Source organism: Aspergillus eucalypticola, assembly GCF_003184535.1.
Source record: "Aspergillus eucalypticola CBS 122712 chromosome Unknown BO83scaffold_40, whole genome shotgun sequence".
NCBI classification, from domain to species: Eukaryota; Fungi; Ascomycota; class Eurotiomycetes; order Eurotiales; family Aspergillaceae; genus Aspergillus; species Aspergillus eucalypticola.
The window spans coordinates 236,407-251,252 of NW_020290314.1; the positions used below are offsets into that span (position 1 = coordinate 236,407).

Below are 14,846 nucleotides of genomic sequence, written 5' to 3' on the forward strand. Positions count from 1 at the left end.
GGCCACATCTACTCAGGCGAGTAAGAACATGAATTACAAGTCATCCTGTCGCCTCTATTCCACTAGGTCCTCGCTATGAGACGGGCATTGGGTGACAGCTCCATAGGCCGGCACCTCCTGTCTGGCTCTTCCCTCGAGTTCCTTCGAAAGTGAAAGCGCGTCCCTTTTTCCACGCTCTACATCGACCAAGAGCATTAACGGTAAAGGAAGCAGAATCAGGACAGCCAGGAAGACGAAGGCAGGTCGGATTTCCCCGTAACGATCGGTGATGATTCCAACAATGGCGGGACCAAAAACACTGGAACCTTTATCAGTGATGGCATACAGAGCATAGAATGCGGCCTCATATCCCGGAGGGATCAATTCCCCAAAGAAGCTCCGACAGTATGAAGAAAGCCCACCCATGACGAGTCCATATATGACACCCAATGGGTACATCTCCCATGGTTGTTGGAGGCCTAAGTACCCTAGACTTTTGATTGCGGGGATAAAGCCTAAGAGACCATAGAGCGGCACAAGCTCGAATAATATAATGCAAGCAACTATCGTTTGTGAAGCTCGGAGATTGAATGCTCGCGACACAAAGCTCCAAGAGAAAGCTCCAAAGACTCCTGCAATCATCGTAATGACATTTATCAGCCCCAAAGCGGCTGGCTGCATTCCCAGTTGTGTCTTTGCAAACAGGACGGCCGTCCCGCTGACTGTCGCAATACCATCACTTAAGAGGAACCAGGCTGCCAGAAACAACAGGATATCTCTCAGATGTCGAGTGCGCATTATTGTTCTGCCCAAAGATTTCCAAGCGTATGCCATATAAATAGTCCATGTACGAGTCTCTTTCCCATATGGAAGGGGCGGGCCGGGCCGGGCACGTAGCCACATTGCCGCGGGTATGGTGAAGGTAAACCACCAGAGCCCAATCAAAAAGAGGACTAGGCGTAACGAGAACGTTGTCTGGTGAGTTTCGACAACAACCAGGATGCAAATTGCTTGCAGTATCACTGCACCTATGTATCCGATGCCGATCCCGTTCGAGGATAACTTTGTGGAGAGCTTCAATTCCTGAGAAGTTTTCGAGGCAAACACTTGAGTATCGTCGCCCGTAGTAGAGGCATTGCGGCTTTGTTCTGGCCGAAGCAATGATGTTACTTCAGTTCCGTTGGTTTGACCCGAGCCATCGGCTGTAGAGGTCGAATCATGGTTGGTCTCGGTGGGTGAATCCTCCTCACCATGTCCACCCAGCAATATGGGATGATAGCGAACCAGCAGAGGCAGAAAAGAATTCAATAGTACAAAAGAAGCTCCAAAACATGTATTAGCTATAATCGCTAACAACCCACCTAGAAGGTAGAGCCTTGGAACGACTGCAAGGAACAGCATCGTAGAAACGGACCCGATAAGTGCAAAGATGACCAACAGCATTTTGCGGTAGCTTCCGTGATCCGCAGCACCTGACATTGATATTATCAAGATGGCTTGTATGAACACACTCAGTGAGAATGTGTACATAGCGAAGCTTGCAGTGTTGACCTCAACGCCGAGAATATGGATAATGCACTGGCTTGTTCTGGGTGAGCCTGGCTTAATAGATGCAGTGGTATCAAAGATGGTGTTCCATGTCCTCGATGGTGAGGTCAGCTCTAGAGAGCTCCAAGAAGCACTGCACGGTATTGTCTTATCGGAAAGAAGTACACCGCGGTCTCGAGCCATTTGCTCTAGGGTGATGGGGAGGAACGATCCTAGAATATATTAGGAGGTGTACAAATTGTACTTCTCGGCCTGTTTAAGAGATGCATACCCATAGCGCACACTGTAAAAACCTCGGCAGCCCAGCCATAGCTGTACCATCCAGCGAGCTCCTTCTTAGATGTCGGTCTGGTGTCATCTCCAGGGAAATCTGGAGGGGGAGGACGGATGGAAGCGGTCTGAACTTCCGGAGAATTGGTGCAATTTTGCATTATGAATAGCTCACATATCCAAAAATGAGAACAGCTAGACCGAACACGCTTGTCTGTAGAATGTTGTTGAAGCTGGTTAACGTATACGCTGGAACAAGTCGTACAAACGGCGGCTTTGGTAAATTGGTAGTAGATTTATAGGTATGCTATACGCATAATAAGAGCTAAAAATGAATAGGAAATTGTTACTTACAATTGAGCTTGCTTTGCTGTGAAATGGAATCTGCAGGAAAGATGTTGGCTGGATGATAGTAGTAGTGCTATTGATGACGGTCAGGCTGGAAGCGAGTAACAGGCAGAGCTCCAAAAAGGGGAGGAGACGTCAGCAAGAGCAACAAATGAAGGGCGTAATGATGTTCTTTGTCCAGGATTTGATTGATAAAATTTTAGTAGTAGGGTAGAATTGATAGCTCTCCGGTCCGACAACCGTATAGCGCGGCCGGGGATGGAGGAAGCTTGGAGACCTGGGGCGAGTACTTATCTACTTATCTAAAGCGCTGAGGAGCTCTCTCTAAGTAGGTAACTTGCGGGTGGAGGCTTCGGAGAACCTAACCATTTGGTCCTGGAATGCGGTGTAACTGTAACTTAGTGGTATCAATATTACCTGTCATATAGCTTTTCGGCAGATTAACTTCAAAGAATTTGGTGTATGGTATTGTAATCTTAGCCGGGCAGAAAATTCAGGCACAAAGGCACCAAAACCTAGCTACTGGCTGATCCCGTGCTCATGCATTTGCATCGCATCGCGCAGGCCTCATCTTTCGATCATCCACCAGTACTTTCACAGATTCTCAACGCTTCTGCAAGCATATTGGTATCCATCCCGCCACCTTTGATCCCACAGTATTTACGCTTCAATCGCTCATCTTGCGAATGTCTTTTACACGTCTCCTATTCTTCTAAAGGGTTATTCTGACATCACCTAGCTCCCCACCTTCGGTTTTCGATACCCTGCATATCACACGGCAGTCACTTCTTCCAAATTAGCGTCGCATCTCTGTCCCATCGAGACAAATTCTAAAAGTCATACCTATCAAGCCACTTTTGTGCACAGCCAAGCCTATGCGCTGGGCCATTGCCTCAATCTGAGGATCCCCAGAGCAACGAGACCCTGACACCTCGGTCTGAGTTCATTCAATCAGTCGTCAACCGCCCCCCTACGTTGAGCGCATAACGCGCCAGTTACAGTTTCTCGATCCGGTCGCTAACCACAAACCAACCGTTTGCGCTCTGGTTAAGAGAACATAAATGGCATTACATTGAAGTCTTCGGCCGACCTACCCAGCATAGTCAGCTTCCCTCCCTACCCCGGTGCCAGTTCCTCCGGTATCAGAAAGGCCCCATATTGAGCCGCTCGTTCTGTGCTGTGCGAGGGGTAAAGGAGGGGAGGGATTAATTCTACAAGGAGCACGTTTATGCACGGAACATGCCGGGAGTCGTCATGGACAATGCCAACATTGGCGGACTAAGACACGGGCCAGGTAACACCTATCCTCAAGATGGACTGTCACATCCTCGGGGAGAAGTTGCTCAATTCAATGGCGCCAATGCACAAGATGGTCCTGTTTATGTTAATGGCGTCGAAAAGAACGCCAGTCAAACTCGAAGCGTGGAGACAGTCTCAGCAAATCATGCATCAAGGGTAACTAAAGGACCGCCTGAATTGCCCCATATCACACAAGGGTTCTTCCCTTTCGCGAAGTTGGTCAATAGGTCCGTACAGCAGTGCTGGAACGATCTATCGGACTTGATTACTGAAATGGCGGAGATGCAGGTGAATTCTCATGAATTTCACCCTCCGACAGCTCCAACTACCGGCAAGTCGCCTGGAAATCAGTCTCCTGGAAACATACGGAAGAAGCTTCGAATATTAGAGTTTTCTCACGCTAAAAGAGCCGAATTCATAAAACTGCTCGTCCTTTCTCAATGGAGTCGACAAGCAGCTGATGTTAGTAAATTGATCGACATTCAGAATTTCATTCGCACCCGGCACCAAGCGTATATGAATGCGTTACAATGGGTTGGAGACATGAAAAGAGACCTCGTTCAGGCACAGGTAGCAAATCCTGATCTGAAGACCGCACTGGAAGTCTTGTCGAGGGGCAAGGTGGCGTCAATGTCCGATGTAAGCTTCGTTATCTTCTACAATATTGACCATCTCTCTAATGTTGTTTGCGCCGAATTCTAGTTCGGCTACAAACCCCCACGGCGCTTGACCGTCCGAGGAACTCTCAGGAAATTACAGAAAATCAATCGATTAATCGGTGCACGACTCGTGGTGCAAGAAGAGATTCCTCCTCCATTCAGGGATTACCGGGTCCATGATGGCCGGGTCACATTTAGCGTCCCCGGCGAATTCGAACTTGACCTCTCCATTGGCGAAGAGAACGAAAATTCGCAGTTTTTCTTTGTCGATATACGTTTCCTCTTCTCGCCTTCACCACCAGTTTTGAAGGGCCGATTATTGAACGAGCTCGAAATGACGATTAATGACGTGCTTCAAAATAGTGGCTTGACCGGGTGCTTCGACTTGTTACATAACCTGGTGTTGACTAATAAAGTCAACATATTATTCAAGCAAGCTACTGAATTGGCTAGAGGTTCCTGGTCTGAAGGGTTGCGGGTTGAGTTGCTGCACCGAACACTTGTCGTTCAGTACTGGACACTGAAGCCTGGAGCTAAAAGCTGGCTTGAGATCGGAATCAGGAGAGGCCATCGCAAGTCAGACAGCGAAAGCCCTGGGTTACCGTCTTTAAAGTTCCGCTGGATGAGGGATGGGGGGGAGGTGCCATGTGAAGATATTGCTTTTGATGCAGAAAATCTCTCTATGGAGGTTGTCCTGCGAAGTGTCATCGCACTGCATGTCTCCCACATCCTTTCTTCGGCATACAACAAGATAAAACAAAGCTCGCTTTTCTCAACTGGCTTCCTATCCTTGCGTGCTCATTTAACAAGAACTGAGCCCGGTGATTGCCAACTCGATGCCCAGCTCACGGAAACTAGGCATCTTCGAGTCTCTATTGAACCCATGTCCGGAATGAGTATCTTGTCAGCCACCCCGACTGTCTCGGACCGCTCTGATCTGGAGCGCAATCCTGAAAGATCCTCTGTTGAGGACATTGTCTCCCGTGTTGCTCGAATCCGTTGCAATGCAGCTATAGAAGAAATAGAATCCAAGGTCAAAATGCTAGGATTCGTGCCACTCAATCCGAGGGCATGGAAAGTTGATATTCGAAGGATCTTCCCACCGAACGTGCTACGCTTCACACTTTTTTCTCATCAGCTCTGGGGACGGAATTGGATTGTGGCAGCAACTAGCAGCATGGATGGCGATTCTTGGTGGGTTGTGCAACTTCGGACAACGGTGCCTGCAAAGGGTCCTCCCGTCCCTCATGGAAGCGGCCGTGGCCAGTCTGTTCTCCGTTCCGCTCAGGTTGTCACAGATTCATTCTTCCCCGCACGCTATGATATTGACGATGCATACCTCGCAAACCTCGGGCACAGTCTTTCAGGAATTCTGGCCATTCATTCCAATGCACGCTACTTATCGGACTTGCAGTCTATCAAGTTCCATCCCCCCCCACATAAGTTGATGATCGAACCTGATCTCCGGGTGCCAGATATCCTTGTCCGGTACGATGTATCAACTCTTCCTAGTGTTTTTAGGGCAGCCATGCCCGTCAAGGCAAAGAAGAAGAGTCTCATTAGAGACACTATTCGTCTTGCTTTTCATGGAGTTGATCCTCGTGAGAAGTGCGCTATCATGGTAGCTTATGGCAATTTAGTCGATTCTGCGGCTGCATTAGGTCCACTTATCTCGAGCTGGGATCGCTCACTAGTGTTTCAAAAGGGAGGCAGTGGCTTTGCGATGCGTTTGCTTGCACCTGCTGGTCACCCGGTCATCGCCAGCCTTCTTGAGAATTTGCAGAGGCTTGAGTGTGTGCTCTCCGTTCTTGAGTCACTGCAACGGAAAAAGGTAGAGATTCGGACCTTCTCGCTATCGAGTATATCCTTTGTTTATGGTCCAGAGAGAGATCTTGCGGCTAGCCTCAATATACATCTGTCAAGGAACGAATCTCTCATGGAGCTCAGCCCTACTGAGCTGGCATCTAGGTCCGAGTCTTTATTTGGCCTGCGTTTAGGCATACAGTTCGGTCTCCAAAACCCGCACCGCCGAATCCAGGAATCCCTTGCGTCTAGTCTTAACCGCTCTTCCACCGAGGCGGGACTTGAGACCGTTGTTGAGCTTCTCACGCTTACGCTTCCCCTGATGAGGGCTTTGGACCAGCTAATGGCCAGTACCTCATACAGTGGGCCTTTGAGACTGCACGTAACAGTGCGCAACGCTAGGACGTACCAAATTCACTACCCTGGGGACGAGGCTCGGTTTCAATTGGTGGCTGCTTCGCACCAGAACCGGTCGGTTTGGGTACTCAAGGACGCGAACAACCAAGGAAATAGTAAGAACGATGACAGTATCACAGCCAGACTCAGACAGACACTGTATACGTCGAAGGGCGATGGTTGGAAAGGGCTTGAAACTGGAGTCGTGGTAGAAGTCAATAAAGTCGGAATCCTCTTACGAGAACTTGAGAAGTGCTTTGCTGCCTCCCGGGCTGATCCCAAACACGATCCTGCTGATTCTGCTGCCAACTTTAATGGATCGAACAAACCAGGAACCTCGGCGTCGGAAGCCGAAAAGGGGACAGCAGATGGTGCTAAATTTTCCCTCTCAGACCCGCTTACAACCTTGCCGAACGACAAAAGCACTCTTTCCCAGGCAGACACGGCAGCGCAGAAAGAGGATATAATCATGATCGACTGAAACCGCTCACGACCACTGCCTGGACTAGTGCATCTTAGGCATCTATTTTCTTTTCAGTTGAAACGTATTTGTTTTCTTGACCATCGTTTGCGTCTTGTACAGTGTCTACAGGTCGAGCTCTTTGTGATTAGAGGCTCCCTATTATGCCAGCTGCCGTGGTAGCCGAACGCATGCGTACGTTTTGGCAGGTGCTCTTTGTGGTTGAATTTTAATGTCTTGAGAAGATTTTAGTCTAATGAGGTGAGGAGATATGCCTCGGGTGTCGGAGGGTCAAAAAAAGAGAAAATCGTTTCCAATGTGTCCTATAACAATACCCGTTCATTGCATAATGCGAATATAACCGCTCACCGTACGTCAAAACACATTTGTATATTTACATAACACCAAGTCGTTAGCCTCGCAAGAAATCAAAAATTTTCTAGCACCAAGTGCATAAGTTCCGTCACGTATTCCCCCGCTACAGGCGTTCCTGCTGTATCCTGCCTCGATTCTTGACGGCATCATACTCAATCCACCGGACAAACGATAGTTCGCCCTCCGGAACAAGCCGGCCAGGATTCATCACATGGCAGCCCTCATACGTTATACAAAACGGTGCGGCCTCTGGATCTGCAAGAATGATTGCAGTTGGAAGCGGATACAGCTGTAAGGAAGAGACGTAATCCCACAAGACGGGCCGCAAAGAAAGCGGGAAAGGCGACAAAGTGCCCTGGTCTAGAATCGATTTCACAAGCCTTCGAGCGAAAAGAGTTGTACTCGGGGTTGGATTAGAATCAGTGCCTGTCTGTGGGCTCTGGCTGTGAGGTTCGAGATGGTCGGTAGTCTCCCCAGGAGATGCGTGCGCGTCTTCAGCCATCGCGGTATCGGCGCCGTGGGAGAGGTTTACAGCGTTTCGTCTTAATCTGTTAGAGATATCGTCTCTGAATATCGCAATATCATGGACAGGCCCAAATAGGGTAAGGCGGGAAGGATTTGAAGTCCATATTGCCTCCCCAGGAGGCCCGGACGACTGTGAGGAGTCCGACTGCGAGTTGGCAGTAGCAAATGCACGTTTCACCCTGGTAGTGAATAACTCTGGAATCGAATGGCGGGGGACTGGGGAAGCGGCGCCAGCTGAGAAAGCCGACGGCCATGGATCATTGTCACCCGGAACAAATATGAATGTCGAGTGCTGCAACAATGAAGGAAACTCCGACAGTATCAAGGAGAGAGCATCAAAATGTTCTTTGTACTCAATGCTGCCCGCCTGGCCACTGCTGTTAATAATCGCTTTCTGCACGAAATTCCCCGTCAGGACAAATATGCTTGGCCGCTCCTCCGAAGGCAATTGGTGATAGACGCTGAAGACCTTCCGCAACGCGTCCAAAGTCCGCATGTTATCCAGATTGACCTCCCCCAAAGCAGCCACCCTTAACCGGCGCTCGCTTTTAGTTACATCTCGCAGGTAGTTGGTTTCAATCTGCCTCATTCGCGGGCCACGTGCACGTTCACTTCCGACTCCCAGAAAGTCAATCCATCCAAGTCCTCCACTAGAACTGACCTCCCTGCCACTTTGTTGGTTGTTTATCCCAAGAGATGTCTCCCGCCGCTCACAGGGAGGACCGCATATAGAAACGCCCACGAAAACTCCTCCAATGGCACCCCCAACCCCGGAATTGCCGCCTAGAGTGGACCCCCTGACATTTTCCTCTTCTTCATAGATCCCATCAACGAGGACAAACATCCCTGGAGCGAGCCAAGCTCCATCTTCAGGCACCATCCGCGCGTGTCTAAGGTCCAAGGAAATACTCCCCGTCAAATCGCTCAGTGTTAAGTCGCCCGTTGGGGACGTTGAGAGTAAACCTAGAATAAGGTGTGATGTGCCATTTCTCCCGAGTAAATTCGCGATTGGTGTGAGCTTGTAGCCTTGGGTAACCGCTAAAGAAGATGGTGGTTGGCGCAAGATATGCGAGGGACCGGACGGTGATTGGAATGACTCATGCCGAAGTAGACGCTGATGGATGACATTGTAACGATCTCTGAACAGATTCGTTCTGTGAGAGGAGGGGGGGAATAGGGTAGGCCTTGATCTTGCGACTTCGAAGTATTTCTTATCCGCATTATAAGTCAATCGCGGTATATCAAACGCCTCGATAACTTTAACCCAATGTCTCGGGTGTGAGGGGACATCGGAAGTTTCTGTTGAACCTTCTCCTTCCAGCCCTGCCGCTGCATACAATGGCGGATCGGCCCTAGAGCGTCTGGTTCCTTGGCCGGGACTTGTCGTTCTTGATGGGACCTCATCTGACGTGGCGTGCTTCCCAGAGACTACCCTTCCCCCACTCATATTGCTCTCTAAAGCCTGGAGGATGGCTTTCAGTGAGGCGCCCTTACCCTCATCGACAATAACACCACCGCCAGCTTTCTTCCAGGCTTTGGCCACTTCATCAAGTACTCTTTCTGCGAGACCTTCTTCGCGCCATGCCGAGCCACAATTCTTCCCCACGAAGGTGGCTAGTGTTTGAAGCGCAGAAGAGGATATCGTTAGGTTATGCTTGCGCGTGAAGGTACGGAAGGCCACAGGCCGCAGAGTCGAAGGAGGGAGCAGTATGGGAAGGACAGATGTCCTCGTAGGCAGCGCATTGGGTCTGTTCTTTCGGAATGGATAGGCGGGAGTCCCAAATCCGGGTGACGATGAAGGTACGGGGTCCGAGTCCATATTCAGATAGTAGATTGTGGCTGCGACACTGGTACTGCAAATCCGCTCTTGGTCGAATGCGCGTCTAACTGCCGGATATCGTGCGGGGACAATGTCACGACACGAAACTCGTAGAGTTCCTCGGAATGGGTGAAGAGGGAAAAACTCAAGGGAATGGAGAGGGCGAGGGAAGAACTGAGAACCGCTGTCAGTACAAGGTGATCCTGCCAACGCCGGTTGACTGATTAACCTTTACCTACCTGGACGAGGCATTGACGTATGGAGTAGATCAAGCAGAACGCGTCGTGGCGGTGGTAATGGCGGCACGCGCGTTCCCCACGCGATTTGTTCCACTTTTGCGACAACCTACAAGGCCATTATCCTTGATCTTTCTCAGTACTCATGCACTGATCATCACACCAGACCTATTTTGATCAAAGGCACCATAAAATTCGCCAGAGTAGCCTCTTTTCGTGATACTCCTCTTTCCACCCCAATTATCATATTTCCCCCCGCCTATTGGAGGGATTTCCTTGTTGGGTTGGTTCTGGTTCATTCCTCGTCCACTAAGTTACCATCAACCACACACATCCATAATGGAACCAAGTACATCCCCGAAAGACGATAGTACAAAGACTCAAACAGCTTTGGACGACCTTATCAAGCAAGCTGCCGCCAAAGATGCCATCAAGGATTACAACGCCGCTGCAGAGCTATATTCTGAGGCCACGGAACTTCAAGCAGAGCTCAACGGAGAACTAGCGCTGGAAAATGCAGATTTACTATTCGCCTACGGAAAAGCCCTCTATAATGTTGCCATCAGCAAGAGCGATGTGCTTGGGTCCAAGGTAGCTGGAGAATCACAGCCGAGCAGCGCATCTGTCGAGAGGCCATCCGCTGCGGCAACAGCCACAACCGCAGGTATCGTTGAGAAAGCTGTCGCCCAGGGCCCACCTGAGAAGTTCGCGGGAGCCCAGAAGTCAAATACTGGTGATGTTCCAGCTAAGCCATACTTCCAATTCACTGGTGATGAGAACTTTGACGACTCGGATTCGGAAGACGAGGCCGACGGTGAGGAAGGTGCGGCCGATGACGAAGACGACTTTGCCAATGCCTTCGAAGTTCTTGACTTGGCGCGCGTGCTATACCACAAAAAGATAACTACGATAGAGGAGGGAATTGGCAAAGGGAAATCCGCAGATTTGCCTCCAGATCTCAGACACGTCAAAGAACGTCTCGCGGATACGTACGATTTACAAGCGGAGATCTCACTGGAGGCAGAAAGGTTTTTAGATGCGGTGACGGACCTGAGGACGTCTCTGGATTTAAGGCAGTCTCTGTTTCCGATTGAAGATCCTTCTGTTGCAGAATGTCACTACAAGCTTTCTCTTGCCCTAGAATTTGGCTCCGTCAAAAATGAGAATGACAGCTCCCAAGAGGACAATACCCTCAAAGGGCCGGTCGACGAGGAAATGAGGGAAGAGGCCGCAGCTCAAATGGAAAAGGCTATTGAAAGCTGCCGTCTGAGGATGGATCAAGAACAGAAGAAGTTGGTCGACGATAATTCATTGGATGAGGACAAGGTGACCGCTATGAAGAGAAGAATAGCAAATGTCAAAGACATCATAGCAGACATGGAGCAAAGGGTAAGCAACAGCCTTTCCAAATCCCTTCATCGCATACCCTTCCTACTTCCTTTGCTTCGGCTACAGTTACTAAGAATTTTGACAGCTTGTCGATCTTCGACGCCCGCCAGTATCTGCTATTGAGAAAAGCGATGCAGATAACACAGTGCTGAAGGGTATTTTGGGTCAGATTATGGGGCATTCCCCTTCGGAGCAAAAGGCTCATCTCGATGCTGTCACAAAAGAAGCAAATGACCTTTCTGCGTTTATCAAAAGAAAACCTGCGAGCAAGAAGCCACCCCAGAAGAGTGAGACTCTAACAAAACGGTCGGCTCCGGAAGAGGGCGCGGGAGGCGATACAAAAAGAGCACGAGCAGGCGATAACCTTGAATGAACCTGGGTATACTGATTGCCAGAGGCATCAACGTGTCTGGTGCTCTGTCTATCAACCCTTTGTAGCAGCTAGAGATTACCTGAGGAAGTGCTCTATCATGCTAGCATTTGCTCAAAGGTTTAGAGCGTTAATTCGGATATGATACCCAATGAAGCGAGGCCGCAGAAATAACTATACATTTTACAGAAATAGCCACCAAGTTATCTGTGAATTCTATTGTGATACCACATATTATTATTACTGATTAAGGTAGCTCCCAACGAACCATAAGGGAGAAAAGGAGAAAATGAATCAAAGAATCAGAGCCGTCTGGTGCACAAAACAAGGTGGTTTCGTAGCAAACAACCCCACCTTGCTCCGTCTGAAACTGCGGGGCTGTTGGGTCATACTTCATTTCATCAAACATGGAGATTCTCATGAAGCTTCATTAGGCGCAAGAGCATAACTCATTATCATAGGGCTGTGATTCCGAATAGGGAAGACCGGCGTTCGGGCAGTTTGCGATTTCTTCGGCGTACAGCCAACCCAGGGGTCCAGATTCCAGAGAATAAGTCCTCGCATTCATCTTCGTTCTGGCTATCAAATTCTATACTGTTCGAAGGTTGGTCATGTCCAACCTCGGTAGAGCTGGTATACGCGGGGAGTAATGCTGTTTCAACAAAGGCGGGCGATTCCCAAAAAGAAGATGTCATAATTTTTTCGGTCTCCAAAATGAACTTGCCGACCTTGTAACGTTGCGACTCTTCTTCGGCAGCGATATATTTCCAGCCGAGCACATTTCCGCAAATGGAACAGTTGATGTCGCCTACTGTGTGCGCACCAGTGACCAGTCTCCGCGGCACGGGCTGCTGTATCATCGTATTTAGAAGTGTATCGGTTGGTGAAGGTCCTCTAGCGAGCGCAGGCTCGCCGGACACAAGATAGGCACGGCCATAGCGACCGGTGAATCCTTTGCTGATTATCTGCGACGTCAGGCATATATCTGCTGCACAGTGTGAACAGCGGATGCATGAGACATGGCCCTCCAGATAACCGCCGTCACTTGGCTTCAGAAATCGTCCGGATTCTTCTTCCGAAGATGGCACTCTGGACCTCACGCTTCGCTGTTTGGTTCGGAAGAAAGATGGCTGGAGCAAGAATTTAGGAAACATAGAGCCTTGGATATAGGATCTTTGCCCTGTGAAGTACGTGAATAGGGGGGCATGTGTAGCAACTAAACGGCGAGAGCATCAAAGAATGCTGCTAGTTTTTATCATAGTTCTAGTATCTTTAGCATAGAAGAGGCAGTTGTTACAGTGAGGTATATGGAAATGGGTAGGTATCATACTGAGGTCATCACCCGTTCCTTGGCGATCTAGCGATCGGAACGAGTCATGACATGGTCATCTGACAAAGTCTATAGTTATGGATCCCGGCTGATGTGCTAACTACAAATGTGAGGCCATTTTCGGCCTGACTAGGGAATGGAAGCATAACCCAAAATCAATACTTATATAACAATTATTCATGTCATTTGGCCTTTGCTCCTTGTTAGAATAAGTCAACTAGCTGTTTGGTTGCCTACAGCTAAACCTCCGCATCCAAGAAAAGCCATTTAGTGCTAAGCGAGCGTTCGACGTCTCTTGCACCACTCCACGGTTGCAAAGTAGTCAAACTGAATCCGCACCAACCGAGGTTCCGTACAGCTTCTAGTTCAACTGCATCGTGCGAACGGGGTACACATGCCACAATTCGGGGGCACCCAAAAGCAGATATATTAGCAAGTTCAAACAGGGCAATTAACCTTATGGGGAACAAACACGACAGTATGTTAGTGATATCCACGGGTTTATACCTCGTCTACATTTAGACGAGAACATTGGTGCACATACCCTGTTTTCAGTCCGTGACCGAGTGCGTTCTCTGCAAGGAAAACAAACAAGGTCGGTTCGCCGCTCGCATTGGTTACAAAACCACGGTGTATAGTGTCGCTGGTGTAATCCAACAGCTCAAACCACTGTTCAATCGGCATACTATTGTTCGGCCGGCTTTGAGACGCACCTACCCCAAGTGACTCTTGTCCAGCGAAGCTCCTCTCACCAAGAAAGATCGCAGACAATGTGTCACAGAAGAGCCTCTCACACTCTTCCGGGATAGTATGCATTGCCTCCCCTTTATATTCCGGTAATATATTGCCCGGCCAACTAACCCCCATGCCTGGAGCGATGGAGAGTCCAAAGGGAGGACTTGGAGATGTCTTTGACCCCGAAGGGACCTCAGGGATACCACTGTGTCCCTAAAAAGATGATCAGAAGTTAGCAGGTAGTTATGAAGTTTAGACCATAATGATCGATTGCGGAAAGGGGCATCGTACCGGCCCCCGCGGTAGTGCAGTAGTGGAAACTATCGATCACGGAAGTGGATGATTTGACGCTGTAACAACTGGCAAGCACGCTAGCCTGGGGATGTTTGTCGAGTGTACACTGCAACTGATTTCGGGTGCTACTGTTGTGATTCGATGACTTGGCCATGATGATGGATGGATCTTAGAAGTTGAAGATTAGATGTGCTATCTTTCGGGACAGGTGGGCGCGGCTTGAGAATACGTATAAGATTTCGGGCCCACTGGGTAGGTATCTTGTAATAACTTTCTGACAGCTGCGATAATGTTAGGATGCAATAACAACCGATGCGGAAAGGTGGTGCAGGTGTACTAGAGGTTGGATGGTAATTAAGTAGGGATGGGATAAACTGGGGTGGTCTCCCGTGGATTCCTGGGACTAGTTACTACGGAGTACTAACATGACATGTGGGGCTCCATTAGTCAGGCCGGAACATAACTAACTAACTTAAGTTATTGCGTGCCTGGTAGTTATCTATAGCTTTTTTAGTTAACCAACTAACTAGTTGAGTTTACTCTTGTCATCTGATCAGATGCCCAATGCTGACTTAATAACCTCTACATATCTGCTGCTTAGAGAGACGTAACTTTACATAGGAATTCACATGTGCGAGGTGGTCTATGTGGTACTTCGCAGGATCCTCAGGTGGTTATGCATGTAGATAACGACGGATACCTTTGCCCACTGACAATCATATACACATGAGTGTCTGATAGGCCCCCTAAACACTGTAATGTATCGAAATTTGCATGTCATTCTAATAAAGCTCTAGTTTTGATGGATGTTATATCTTGATTTCACGAAGGCAATTCCCATATGTGGATTCCCAATGGCGGAGCGGCTTTGATCTCAGACCGGCCTCATGAAGATTACTACTATCTACGACCACTTTGCAACTAATAAATGCATCGGTAGTCGCTAGACCTTTCATTTGGCAAGTTGCTTAATGTGGCGCTAATATTACATTGTGTACATTCAATTGCACC

At 48.9% G+C, this 14,846-nt stretch overlaps 6 protein-coding genes across 6 annotated transcripts; 2 read left to right on the plus strand and 4 right to left on the minus strand.

The window, feature by feature from the left end:
- Positions 1 to 54: 54 nt before the first annotated feature.
- Positions 55 to 1,958, minus strand: BO83DRAFT_393722 (MFS transporter; the record flags this gene model as incomplete). The annotated part of the gene is made up of 2 exons (XM_025532988.1): positions 55 to 1,739; positions 1,799 to 1,958. 2 exons carry the CDS (start codon positions 1,956 to 1,958, stop codon positions 55 to 57), a joined length of 1,845 nt encoding a protein of 614 aa, XP_025382778.1.
- A 1,224-nt stretch (positions 1,959 to 3,182) lies between these two features.
- Positions 3,183 to 7,012, plus strand: BO83DRAFT_181049 (mediator of RNA polymerase II transcription subunit 14). The gene is made up of 2 exons (XM_025526472.1): positions 3,183 to 4,083; positions 4,147 to 7,012. Exons 1-2 carry the CDS (start codon positions 3,385 to 3,387, stop codon positions 6,781 to 6,783), a joined length of 3,336 nt encoding a protein of 1,111 aa, XP_025382779.1. The 5' UTR covers positions 3,183 to 3,384; the 3' UTR covers positions 6,784 to 7,012.
- Positions 7,013 to 7,084: 72 nt separating this feature from the next.
- BO83DRAFT_383047 (DNA polymerase epsilon noncatalytic subunit) lies at positions 7,085 to 9,684 on the minus strand. Its single transcript, XM_025532363.1, has one exon. The coding sequence runs from the start codon at positions 9,479 to 9,481 to the stop codon at positions 7,241 to 7,243; it is 2,241 nt and encodes a 746-aa protein (XP_025382780.1). The 5' UTR covers positions 9,482 to 9,684; the 3' UTR covers positions 7,085 to 7,240.
- Positions 9,685 to 9,823: 139 nt separating this feature from the next.
- On the plus strand, positions 9,824 to 11,705 carry BO83DRAFT_181071 (SHNi-TPR domain-containing protein). Its single transcript, XM_025526474.1, has 2 exons — positions 9,824 to 11,106; positions 11,192 to 11,705. Exons 1-2 carry the CDS (start codon positions 10,057 to 10,059, stop codon positions 11,477 to 11,479), a joined length of 1,338 nt encoding a protein of 445 aa, XP_025382781.1. The 5' UTR covers positions 9,824 to 10,056; the 3' UTR covers positions 11,480 to 11,705.
- Positions 11,671 to 12,780, minus strand: BO83DRAFT_348866 (yippee/mis18 family protein). Its single transcript, XM_025528853.1, has one exon. It carries the CDS (start codon positions 12,628 to 12,630, stop codon positions 11,932 to 11,934), a length of 699 nt encoding a protein of 232 aa, XP_025382782.1. The 5' UTR covers positions 12,631 to 12,780; the 3' UTR covers positions 11,671 to 11,931.
- Positions 12,781 to 13,051: 271 nt separating this feature from the next.
- Positions 13,052 to 14,213, minus strand: BO83DRAFT_458072 (ornithine decarboxylase antizyme; the record flags this gene model as incomplete). The annotated part of the gene is made up of 3 exons (XM_025537122.1): positions 13,800 to 14,213; positions 13,351 to 13,754; positions 13,052 to 13,262 (listed from the first exon to the last, which is right to left on the minus strand). Coding segments are annotated over exons 1-3 (618 nt in total), but the record flags the coding sequence as incomplete, so codon positions are not given.
- Positions 14,214 to 14,846: the final 633 nt, after the last annotated feature.